The following is a 13118-nucleotide window of genomic DNA, read 5'->3' on the forward strand; positions in this document are numbered from 1 at the left end:
GAAGGGACCCCGAGGGTCATCTAGTCCAACCCCCTGTAATGCAGGAATCTCAGCTAAAACTTGCAGTTCCAAGCCACTGGCATTCAGATGCATACAGTGGTACCTCGGGTTAAGAACTTAATTCGTTCCGGAGGTCCGTTCTTAACCTGAAACTGTTCTTAACCTGAAGCACCACTTTAGCTAATGGGGCCTTCCGCCACCGCTGCGCAATTTCTGTTCTCATCCTGAAGCAAAGTTCTTAACCCAAGGTACTATTTCTGGGTTAGCCGGGTCTGTAACCTGAAGCGTCTGTAACCCGAGGTACCACTGTACTGACTTCAACAGCTGAGGGGGAGCATAGCCCTCGTGGCTCATTCTGAATTCCGTGGTGATGCTGCTACAAGATCTGAAACGTTTGTCGGAAAGACGACATCGGCATGGGCTTGGAGATTGCCGGACTAGAATTGGCAAGTAGAACATTAAAAAGACCTTTCAGACTCCTTAAAAGATCTAAGGAGATGGCTAAAATTGAGCTGCACCGTTGAATTTGTGAAATAGATTTACCTTGCGAGCTCGCAGCAAGGAGAAGCACTCTGTGATACCTTTCAGAGAAAAAAGGAATTTATTTGTGGAGCGAAGCTTTCTTTCCATCACCATTCCTTTTCTCCTCTGCATTGCAATGCAATCTGCATCTATGTTTTATTTGAAATGCATAGTGTGTGCATTGGTTCAAAGCACTGTTGTCATACTGCAGTTTGTTTTTTTAATTAACCCCCCCCCCCAAATCTTAAGGATGCCTGACTATAATTCAACACGTATATCGTATAAGTGACACAGCACTTGTGCGAAAGGTTATGACATACCTTACTTGCAAAATATGCAGGTTTCAATCCCTGGTGTCCCCAGGTATGGTTGGAAAAGACGCCTTATTCTGAAATCTCAGACAGCTGCTGCCAGTCAGTGCAAACAATATTTAGCTAGATTGACTCCGTACAGTGCAGCTTCCTGGTGTTCCTATGCAGTCTGACGAACGCACTAAAATAACCTTGCACAAGCCTAAGTGTGTGAAACATAGGTAAAGGTAAAGGTAAAGGTAAAGGGACCCCTGACCATTAGGTCCAGTCGTGACCGACTCTGGGGTTGCAGCGTTCATCTTGCTTTATTGGCTGAGGGAGCCGGCGTACAGCTTCCGGGTCATGTGGTCAGCATGACTAAGCCGCTTCTGGCGAACCAGAGCAGCACACGGAAATGCCGTTTACCTTCCCGCTGGAGCGGTGCCTATTTATCTACTTGCACTTTGACGTGCTTTCGAACTGCTAGGTTGGCAGGAGCAGGGACCGAGCAACGGGAGCTCACCCCGTCATGGGGATTCGAACCGCCGACCTTCTGATTGGCAAGTCCTAGGCTCTGTGGTTTATCCCACATTCACCATCAAATATTTACCCAAGTCCAAAGCAGAAATCATACAGGACAGGTGCGTCATCCTCCCTTTGCTTAAAATCCTGCAAGGGAGGGGAGTCTACCACTACTGTTGTTTCCCTACGACGACTTTTAAATTGTAAGCTCCTTGGGGCAGGAACTGGCAAACCGATGGGCCTATACAGAAAAATAATAACATGTCTTCAACTCCTTCCCTCTGTTCTGGACCCAGGGCTATGATGCAAGCAACTGCTCACCATTCCACCTGAATCCCAGCACACCTGGCGATAAGGCCCTTAGTGTCAGGAGTGCTTGCAGGAGCCAGGCCCTGGGACTAGTAGGGCTTCGCAGGACTGGGGCCTTCCTAAGAGGCAAGGCGCGGCCGCACAGGTGAGGCCACTTGGTAACTCGCTGCCAGGACATCAATCGCCCATAGACCGGACCGTGACACTTAGCATGCATAGATCTCTACAGTCGCGACCTGCACAGTCCTCAGCCCCTGTGGGTTTTGGAGGACCCTTTAATAAATTGGGGGGAACAATTTTTCAAAAAGCATCCTGCTATGTGTTCAACACCCCCCTCTTTGACCTATCTTTCCCTATCCCAGTTCTCCCACTCTGCACATTCACATGCAAGACACCCGCTCAAAAATCAGGGCAACGATCCTAAAAGCACGTTACTTCGCAACAAGCCACTCTGCTCTTCTAAAGGGGGAATGATGCGTAAGTGATGTGCGCAGTTTCTACACAAATGCCACTTCTATGTAGAAAAACAGGTGCAGAGCAGCCACGAGGGACGTCTAAATGAGAATGGATATTGTTTGTTCCCTTGGAGACTGAGCCACTTCTACTGGAAATTCCTAAATGTGATGCACGGAAGTCGTTAGAATGAGGAAGCCTGACAATCTATACTTTTTTAGGCTTCGGTGCAATTTTGCGCCAAATCACCTTATTTTTCGCTCTATAAGACGCACCAGACCACAAGACGCACCTAGTTTTCGGAGGAGGAAAACAAGAAAAAAAAATATTCTGAATCTCAGAAGCCAGAACAGCAAGAGGGATTGCTGCGCAGTGAAAGCAGCAATCCTTCTTGCTGTTCTGGCTTCTGGGATAGCTGCGCAGCCTGCATTTGCTCCATAAGACGCACACACATTTCCCCTTACTTTTTAGGAGGGAAAAAGTGAGTCTTATAGAGCAAAAAATACGGTAAAACCGTGAGGCTTCATGGACAGCAGGCAGGGGGCTGCAGATACCGTTGAGGGCAGGTTTAAGCTTTGCTTTTAAACATTTTCCTTTCCTATATACCCCACAAAACCCTATGCATTGGGGGGGGGTGCGCTTTAAAGGGGGGGCTGCAAAGGAAAGGAAAACCATTTGCACTTTGCTATCGACCTGTGATGATTAAGTCTAAATCGCAAGGCGTCACGTTGACACCCACTACACGATGCAAACACAACTCGGGACCACGTGTTTGTGGGAGGGAAGCATAAGGGTCAGACTGAGTCCAAACCAAAGGCCAGGCGGAACAGCTCTGTCTTGCAGGCCCTGCAGAAAGATGTCAAGTCCCGCAGGGCCCTAGTCTCTTGTGACAGAGCGTTCCACCAAGTCGGGGCCAGTACTGAAAAGGCCCTGGCCCTAGTTGATACCAATCTAACCACCTTGCGACTTGGGACCTCCAAAATGCTGTCATTTGTGGACCTTAAGGACCTCCGCAGGGCATACCAGGAGAGGCGGTCCCATAGGTACTACACAATGTAGCAGTGGTCTGACTCCCTATAGGGCAGCACCCTATGTTCCTGATTCCCTCTAAGGGTTTATAAGCTACTAGGAGGAATTTAAAAGCCTGCAGCCTCTCATCAGCTCCATCCTTGTCCACCTGCAGACCAGCTGGGCTGAGCTGATTATTGGTTGGGCTACTCGTGAGCAAGCTGCTGGCCCAGCAGCTTCCTCCTCACCCGAACAAAGACAACTGTTGTCCCAACAGCATTTATAGAAGCGGGCAAGGCACGCATGCAAACTGTAGCACATCGCTGGAGCTCTGGATAACACACTTGATGGAAATGGGCATTGGAGATAAGGGAACAAACAGCCTAGACAAAAACGCCCGTCTGGTTCCACATATCTGCAAAAATGCACACAAACACACACTCTTTCACAGCTAAACCAGTTCTTTCATCCTATGCAATGCAGCATCTCTGCAAGGAATTTGTTGGCCTCATTTGCCTTCATGGTTTTGCAAAAAAGGGGGAAAGCACGGATAAAGAACCATTGGCGCTTCTGATTCTGATCTCAGTTGGTCATTAAAATCCTGGCACAGATATTCCCTTTCAGGCTCCAGACTTGGCAGGACCGGGCCCACAGCAGAAACGGGCTGTTAATTCTAAAACCACAAAACCAAAGGGGATTCTGGCACGGAAGAAAAGCAGTACGAAAACAAGCCCCAGGACTTTAGGCCAAGAGAGCCAGCAAAAAGCTCTGGCCCATCTTGGGCTGCCCACATTCTCCCCTGCCCTGCCTTTCTCTTCCTGCACACCACCCCAAACTCCCAAAATCCTATTCTACATAAATTCCGGCCAACAGATGCACATTTTAGGAAACTGTCCACTGCCGATTTAATCCAGGTAGCACGAAAAGAGTTGGACTCAAGAGAGCCAACTTAGACGGCCATCTATTTTTTGTGGTGTGGGTTGCGTGACTGCCCCAAGCTAATTATTTTATCCAAACCCATTGCACAGGTTGGTGAAACCGCTCCTGGATTGCACCACTGCAAACTGTAGGGCACAGAGTTTGCAAGCTGGAAGGCTGCTCCATGAAAAATGCACTAGAAGAACCTTTCCTTACAGCCAAAAGGAACTAACCTGTTGCTCTCTGGATGAAGTTTGAGTCCACCACCTGCCAGCCCCAGCCAGGTCATGAATGATGGGGAGTTGAGTCATGTATTTATTGCATTTATGAGACGCCCTCCCTCCCAAAGGAGCCCAGGGTAGCAGGCAACAAGTGATAAAACAACTGTAAAAACCTCTTTAAAGCAATTCCAATACAGATGCAGTCTGGGAAAGAGGTCAACTCATAAAAGCTTGGTTGGAAGAGAGAGCTCTGCAGCCAACAGTGAAAACACAACCAAGACTATGTTTGTCTGATTTTCAAGGAGAGGGAATTGCAAAGGGTAGATGGATACCACAACGCTAGAGGCCCGATTCCAGGTACAAGGGCACCTGTAAGAGGCCTTCGGGGACGCGGGTGGCGCTGTGGGTTAAACCACAGAGCCTAGGACTTGCCGATCAGAAGGTCGGCAGTTCGAATCCCCGCGACATGGTGAGCTCCTGTTGCTCAGTCCCTGCTCCTGCCAACCTAGCAGTTCGAAAGCACATCAAAGTGCAAGTAGATAAATAGGTACCGCTCCGGTGGGAAGGTAAACGGCGTTTCCGTGCGCTGCTCTGGTTCTCCAGAAGCGGCTTAGTCATGCTGGCCACATGACCCATAAGCTGTACACCAGCTCCCTCGGCCAATAAAGCGAGATGAGTGCCGCAACCCCAGAGTCAGTCACAACTGGACCTAATGGTCAGGGGTCCCTTTACTTTTACTAAGAGGCCTTCAACAGCAGAGCACAATGATCGTTTAGGTAGTATATAGGGGGTGAGACAACCTTTCAGGTATCCTGGTACTAAATTGTGTACCAAAACCAGCATCTTGAACTTAGCCCGGTACCTAACTGGCAACACAAATAATCCAAAACACCTGGAAGGTCACAGGCTCCCCATCCCTGCCTTATAGAGAAGATGTTCCCAACCTCCTTGATGATATTGGTTTCTGAAATCGCTCTCTCTGCTCGCATGCCAGGGGAAAAGGGTACACTGAGAAGTTAGAAACTCAGATATGTAAGTTAGTCATCAAATGGCACCTTAAACCTAGGTTGCGGTCGCCAAAACAGAATGTCTACGCGCCTTTTTAAATAAAAATAAATAAATCAGTGAGGTTTATTAATTCTATTTTTATTATTCCTTTCATTTCTATGTCTCTTTGTATTTTAAAGAAAAAGTTTCAAGGTGGTTTACAACACATTAAAACATCAAATAAAACAATCCAGAATAAAACCAATTCCAAGCTTCAAGGAAAATATTTCAGCTCCTTCTCTTTGACATTTTGCTTTCCCCGGATTTATTTACCTACTTAATTGATGGTATAGACCTGGGAGATCGGGGTTCGAATGCCCACTCAGTCAGGAAGCTCCCTCGCTGACCTTGGAGCCAGTCGCAGCTTCTTAACCAGGCATAGGCAAACTCGGCCCTCCAGATGTTTTGAGACTACAATTCCCATCACCCCTGACCACTGGTCCTGTTAGCTAGGGATCATGGGAGTTGTAGTCCCAAAACATCTGGAGGGCCGAGGTTGCCTATGCCTGCTCTTAACCTACCTCACAGGGCCGTTGCAAGGATTAACTGAGGAGGGGGGGGTGAACCATGGATTCACTGGAGAAAAAGGTGAGAGATAAATGCAATGAATAAGTTCTTCTGCTTACCTGCTTAAGAAAGCTGGAGGGATCAGCCAGGTGGAGATACGTAACACCCAGAGATCTCCACAGTCGCAACTGGACCTGCGCCGGTTGCAAAACACGCCTGTCTAATTTCAAACACTGTACACGATGGAGGAGAATCTCATCCTTATTAATTCAAGGTTTATTTCCCATGCACTCTCGCCAAAGACAGCTCAGCGCCATCTATGGAGAAGGACTTTTGGAGACTGGCACAGAAATGCAGGCCACCTGATTCCTGCTCCACACGTAACAGGCCGGTGAGAGCAGAACTGAACAAGAAGAACGGTTAGATTCACCTGGATAGGAGTTTCCTCTGTGAGCAGACGGAGGAATTCAGCCCTAATTGCCAAGCGATGCCTAGGCAGCTGCCCGCAGGGAGCTTCCCGACTGGAAGGAAAGCTTGTTTGATTAGTCTCTTCCAGCTTGTCAGATTGGCAGGGGAGATGTTGGGGTTTAGCTTTATTAAGGAGGAAGAGGTGAAGCTCATCTTTCTCCCCTGCCCCGAGCCTGCGTGGAAAGGACCTAATAAAAGTGTTTGTTTGGTTCTAAAGCAAATTAAGCAGCCAATTTATCAGCAGGAGAGTAATGCAACTTCAAAGGCTGGAAATAGGTGTTTTTTGTTTCGTTTATATAAATGCCTATTATTGCATTGGCTGGTAAGGATGCTGATAATAAATGGGATCAGAGCAGGTGTGGAGGCCAGGGGCTTAAATTTCCCCTTCCACACCTGCTTGGATTCTGTTAATTACCAGTTCCACACATTATTAGACAGACAGACAGAGCAGGTTGCATATATATCACACCTTAGATCAGGGTTTCCCAAACTTGGACCTCCAGCTGTTTTTGGACTACAAGTCCCATCATCCCTGGCCCTGCTAGCTAGGGAATGATGGAAGTTGTAGTCCAAAAGCAGCTGGAGGTCCAAGTCTGGGAAGCCTTGCTTTAGATCAGGCATAGGCAAACTCCGGCCCTCCAGATCTTTGGGACCACAATTCCCATCATCCCTGACCACTGGTCCTGTTAGCTAGGGATGATGGGAATTGTAGTCCCAAACATCTGGAGGGCCGGAGTCTGCCTATGCCTGCTTCAGATACAACATGTGTAGCTTGGCTCTAAGCATCATCGACCTGGGAAAGAGAGCTGGGTCTCTGGGTTTGACATTTTATTATACGTGCTGGAAGCCGCCCAGAGTGGCTGGGGAAACCCAGCCAGATGGGCAGGGTAAAATTATTACTGTTATTGTCTGTTTGTTCTGTTTGAGCATCAGAACTGCCCCCTCCTCTCCCTTGCAGCCAGCCCCCCCCCCCCGGCAAACCCCTCAAAATCTGCTCCAGAGGGTATAGGGACCCTGCAAAGTAGATTTTGGGGGCCTGCAGGGAGAGGAGAGGGAGCCCCGCCATGCAAGTGAAACTCCACACAGAACTGGAGACATGCCAATCATTTGAAACTGACTGGGGGTATGGGGGGGAATCTAATGTAGACATTAGGCTGGACCTGTGCAACAAGATTTTCTTTCTTACTCTCTTCTCCCCTTGCCCCATGCCCCACAAATCTGCTCCAGAGGATTGGGGGATCCTCCAGCCCAGAACAGATTTGGGGGGGGGGCACCGGGAGAGAGAAAAAGGGGGAGGTGGCCAATCAAATCCCTGCCAGTCTCTCTTAATCCTACACATAAAGACAGTACAGAACAAAAACAAAACTAAACCAAAAACCGAAACCGAATCCCCTTTGCTGAAATTCATTCCTTTTTCTCAGAAGAAGAAAAAATAAGCAACCAGCAGGACTCTGCCTGGTACAGACAGGTAAGGCAGAGACATAATTGCCCTTTAATAAGAACAACAGGAGGCTTGGAACAAAATCCCACAGCTCATTCTTCCGTCCGCCCTGTCGCTGTACCAATGAAAGAAAATTACCTCCCACTGGCTGTGCAGCAACGGCTCCTCGGCTCACAGATATTGAGCCAGCTTTTGCCAACCTGGCTGTCCGCCAGGCGTTTCGGACTACAACTCCCACTGGGAGAGGGGGGTGGGAGTTCTAGCCCGGAGCCTCTGGAAGGAACCCTGTCGGCTACTCCTAACCTAAGGCGTATCTTGCATGTGTATGTTAAGGTCATTGAAAGTGTTTTTGGACTACAATTCCCATCATCCCTGGTCCTGCTAGCTAGGGATGATGGGACTTGTAGTCCAAAAGCAGCTGGAGACACAAGTTTGGCAAAGCCTGCACTAATACAGCTTTGGAGGAGCACATCGTTGGTTCCACATCATTCCTGGAATGCAACAATACATTCTCCAGGCCTCTTAACCTTTAAGGAAGGCCCGGGGGACCTTTGTTGCTGAACTACAATTCCCATCATCCCTGGCCATTGGCTATGCTTGCCAGGCACGATGGGAGTTGTAGTTCAGCAATATCCGGAGGGGCAAAGTTTCCCACAGCTGACCCAAGGATTTCTGCTCTGCTTTCTCACAGCGTCACACTTGAGTCACTTCACGGCCTGCGGCGATTTTTCTTGTTTCTATTCCGGCACAATCCTCGTTAAAAGGAAAAACAAGGGCGCATTTATTAAGCACTTCTTCTCTGCTATAAATCCCCAGCGCTTCAAAGGCTAAGCCAAGGCTAACAGGAAACATCTTCCTTAGGATAGTGTGTCTTCCAAAAGCTTTGCGGCTTCAACCGCTGCGCCAGATATAGAACTCTCCCTCAACCTTGCCTTGCAAACCGGTTATATATCGAGGTGAAGGGAAATAATATTTTTAGTTCCTCGGGTGCTTGTGTCAAGGGCTTGAGCTACCTGGCACAGGGAACACCTCAAACCTTGCCAAATACAAGGATACATTTAAAGGCAGATATAGACTGACCTACAGCGAACATGAGGCCTGCGCGACTGATTTATCCTGAATTTGAATGAAGAGACTCTTAACGGATGTGGTTCTCTGGTGCAAAAAAGACTGAGCTACGGATAGTTGGTTGCTGAGGGAATCTGTTGCCAGGATTGGAATTTCCAGGTGGAATCCTGTGCTTGAAAGGGAAGAGGCATCAGAACAGCTCCATCCAATTGGCTTCAGGCATGGAAATGAGCTGCCTTTCTCCTCCTTTTTAAAAATGCAATACAGTGGTGCCCGCAAGACGAATGCCTCACAAGACGAAAAACTCGCTAGACGAAAGAGTTTTCCGTCTTTTGAAGTGCTTCGCAAGACGCATTTCCCTATGGGCTTGCGTCTTGCGAGTTCTTGCGAGTTTTTTCCCTTTCCCCCCCTTTTTTCTAAGCCGCTAATAGCCGCTAAGCCGCTAATAGCGCTAATCCGCTAATAGCCGTGCTTCGCAAGACGAAAAAACCGCAAGACGAAGAGACTCGCGGAACGGATTAATTTCGTCTTGCGAGGCACCACTGTAGGTCTTCGGCATCACGCACGCAGATGCATGCCAGAAAAGTACACGTTTCTGATCTGGCTCTCTGTGGCAACGTGCTAAAACACAAGCTGCTTTCGGATAGTGCGGTTATCTGAAATGGCTGCAATCATCACCCAGGTGGGAGTACCAATATGCTTTCTAAAAAAAAAAAAAAATCCAAATCAATAGGTCCTTGCACAGCAAATGTATTTGGAAAAGGGGGGGTGGAGTGTAACAACAACAACAACCTTCCACCCATCATTTGTGATCTCTCTCCAACAACACACTGGACAAGGCCTCGGTCCAGTATATCTGAGGGAGCGTCTCCACCCCCATCGTTCTGCCTGGACACTGAGGTCTAGGGCTGAGGGCCTTCTGGTGGTTCCCTCACTGTGAGACACCAAGTTACAGGGAACCAGGCAGAGGGCCTTCTCGGTAGTGGCACCCGCCCTGTGGAACACCCTCCCACCAGATGTCAAAGAGAACAACTACCAGATTTTTAGAATACATCTGAAGGCAGCCTTGTTTTAGGGAAGCTTTTAATGTTTGATGCATTACTGTATTTTAATATTTTGTTGGAAGCCGCCCAGAGTGGCTGGGGAAGCCCAGCAAGATGGGTAGGGTATAAATAATAAATTATTATTATTATTATTATTATTATTATTATTATTATTATTATTTAGTTGGCTACAGCTGGTTCCTCTACTGAAGTAGAAAAGCAAGCAAAAGTCAGTGTGCCAATATTTCACCTGATCAAAATTATCCTGCAGCTAACACTTAAGACATTCATCATTTCCAAGTCACATCCAGTTTAGATTATACAGCATGCGCTCAGTCACAGGGCTCTGTTGAGGCGTTGCTGCCGCCAGTGCCTTTTTTCAGCTGCAGCGCACCAGAACGCAGTCACGGCACCTCGCAGGTGTGTGCCATTGCAGGCAGGTGCTTCCCCCGTCCGCTTCTTGCCTTTACGTACTTCTGAGAAGCCCAAAACGAACACTCCAAGTCAAAACAGGCAGTGTGTGCGAGTCTACACTTTTTCAAGATCAAGGACTCCACTTCGCTCCTGGCTGCTCCTTTCCAAGCTACAGGACGGGGCCAATTCATATTTCCTTTTCTTCCACCCATCTCCCGTGTAGTGGCGGTGGGCTTGAAGCTTTCCAGCAAGGCCTCTTGCACTTGCGCAATGGCCATTCTGAGCTGCCCTAGGCATCCGCCCAAATCTAAGAAAATGAGAGAGTCGGGGGCGCATTGATTTGGCCTTCACCAGAACCAGGGGCGACTCCTAAACCAGCTAGGCAGTGAACGTGGCTGTTGTCAAACCAGCATCTGTTCAAGGTCTGCCCCAAGTCGCCCGCAGGCTTACTGCAACAACTTCACGGTGGGTTCCTGCACCTGTTTTTTCTTGAAAAACAGCACTGGCTGAAGTGTATTGATTCAGTTTTGTTCAACATACCACTGGCTTTCAGTTCATTTCCAAGAACTGGTTACTATCCACAAATCCCTAAACGGCTTGGCACCGGGATATCTAAAGGACCACTTCTCCTTCATATGAGCTTTCCTACCCACTGCAGTTTTCCCAGTAGTGATGTATGGAAGTGAGAGCTGGACCACAAAGAAGGCTGATCACCAAAGAATTGATGCTTTTGAATTATGGTGCTGGAGGAGACTATTGAGAGTCCCATGGACTGCAAGAAGATCAAACCTCTCCATTCTGAAGGAAATCAGCCCTTAGTGCTCAGTGGAAGGACAGATCCTGAAGCTGAGGCTCCAATACTTTGGCCACCTCATGAGAAGAGAAGACTCCCTGGAAAAGACCCTGATGTTGGGAAAGATGGAGGGCACAAGGAGAAGGGGACGACAGAGGACGAGAAGGTTGGACAGTGTTCTCGAAGCTACCAACATGAGTTTGACTAAACTGCAGGAGGCAGTGGAAGACAGGAGTGCCTGGTGTGCTCTGGTCCATGGGGTCACAAAGAGTTAGACACGACTAAACAACTAAACAACAACAAAAACAACAACAGCCCACTGCATTCTGCATTTGAGACTTTTATTGTTGCCTTCAGAGGCACAGTGGGATGGGACTCAGAACAGGGCTTCTTCTGTTGTGAGACCCAAGATGGTTCAACTCCCTTCCTCGCAAGATCCAGCTAGCTTCAGCCTTGATGGTTTTTGGGCAGGTTTACTATTCTGCTGGGACACGGGTGGCGCTGTGGGTTAAACCACAGAGCCTAGGGCTTGCCGATCAGAAGGTCGGCGGTTCAAATCCCCACAATGGGGTGAGCTCCTGTTGCTGGGTCCCTGCTCCTGCCAACCTAGCAGTTCGAAGCACGTCAAAGTGCAAGTAAATAAATAGGTACCGCTCCGGAGGGAAGGTAAACAGCGTTTCTGTGCGCTGCTCTGGTTCACCAGAAGTGGCTTAGTATTGCTGGCCACATGACCCGGAAGCTGTACGCCATCTCCCTCGGCCAATAAAACGAGATGAGCGCCGCAACCCCAGAGTCGGCCACGACTGGACCTAATGGTCAGGGGTCCCTTTCTTTACCTTTACCTTTTACTATTCTGCCAGGTATTTGATCTGAATCAAATTTCTGTTCTCCTTCTGAGTGTGTATTAAATGGCTCTATCATAATGCCGTGTGTGTGTGTGTGTGTGTGTGTGTGTGTTTATCTATGTTTATAATTTAAAGACAACAGAGGGAATTTTGGGGGCTGAACAACAAAAAAAGGAGATATTATAAATAAAGGAAACAATTAAAATTCCAACAGTCATGACACCTGTCAGCTTATTACTCAATAAATATCCACAAGTGATATCCCGAATGTGTGAAAATAGCTACTACAGGCAGATTTTGAATATCATGACTATCACAGGCTATGACTCACGGCTTTCAGAACACATTTTAAAACAGAAGGGAGGTTAGGAACTCTGGGCGATTTGAAGTAGGCTGGCAAGGACCTGATTCCAAACTGCTTCGCAACGAGAACAATAGCACTTCCTCCAATTATTCAGCCAAGATGGAGAAAGCTCTGGTGAGGAAGTTTTTGTGTAGAAAGGACTGTGAGTTCAGTTCCGGTCCTCAAAAGGAATTCCTGGGCTCCAGGTTCTTTGATGCTGAGCGCATGTCTTTTCCACAGCTGGCTCAGGTAAGATCCCGCCAGCCTGACGGCTGCCGCTCTCCCCTGCTAAAAAAAAAATCCGTACCCACAAAGCACGCGAAATAACACAAATAAAAGGCGCAAGGCTGTTCCAAGCAAGCGGCAATTGGCATGCACAGCTACACCTTGTTGCATTACGTGCACATGTGAAATCAGTTCCCTGTAACTACCTCTTGGCTCTACAGAAGCATATTCGGGTCTTTTCCAGTTCCTACTTTTGAAAGCCAGCACTGCAGAGATGACGCGCCGAGCGCGGGACGACTTGAGACGGCAAACACTTGCTCTCGCCTAGCCCTCCATAAATCAGGACTGACAACAGTAGATTATTACTCATTCAGCGTAGAGCATTCTTGGGGCCCGGGGAGTGCTGGCATCCTTCCAAGAGCTGGTGAACATTGGTTCATATACATATACATGTAAATGCTTTATTTTTCTCCGCATAGGCAATTTCACAAAATGAAACACCAAATTAGAGAAAAGCCTGGTATGTGTGTGTTTTCCCCCTCCCTGGCTTGATGTCTGTCTCAGATACAGAAAACCTTTATATATATATATGATAAAGGATCTCATCCCTTCTCCACCCCCCTGTTCCCCTCCACACACACACCCCCCCCAGATTCAACAGGGAAAAGTCGCCACTTCCTT

The 13118-nt window shown here is 48.1% G+C and overlaps 1 protein-coding gene across 4 annotated transcripts in view; it reads right to left on the minus strand.

Annotated features, from left to right (window-relative positions):
• Window positions 1-13118, minus strand: part of SMCO4 (single-pass membrane protein with coiled-coil domains 4) — a 48263-nt gene that overhangs the window by 13350 nt on the left and 21795 nt on the right. Inside the window, exon 1 of one of the 4 annotated variants that reach the window (XM_079974260.1) lies at window positions 8787-8932. The exons of 2 other annotated variants lie outside the window; for them this stretch is intronic. Coding sequence is in view for 1 of the 2 variants with exons in the window: in XM_079974259.1 (XP_079830385.1) it covers window positions 8791-8799 (9 nt within the window). In the remaining variant the exon portion in view is untranslated. Of the gene's footprint in view, window positions 1-8786; window positions 8933-13118 lie in introns of those variants that run through there. One more of the 4 variants, XM_079974259.1, reaches the window with a different exon arrangement.

The sequence above is a fragment of the Podarcis cretensis genome (assembly GCF_951804945.1).
Source record: "Podarcis cretensis genome assembly, chromosome: 4".
Classification (NCBI taxonomy): domain Eukaryota; kingdom Metazoa; phylum Chordata; class Lepidosauria; order Squamata; family Lacertidae; genus Podarcis; species Podarcis cretensis.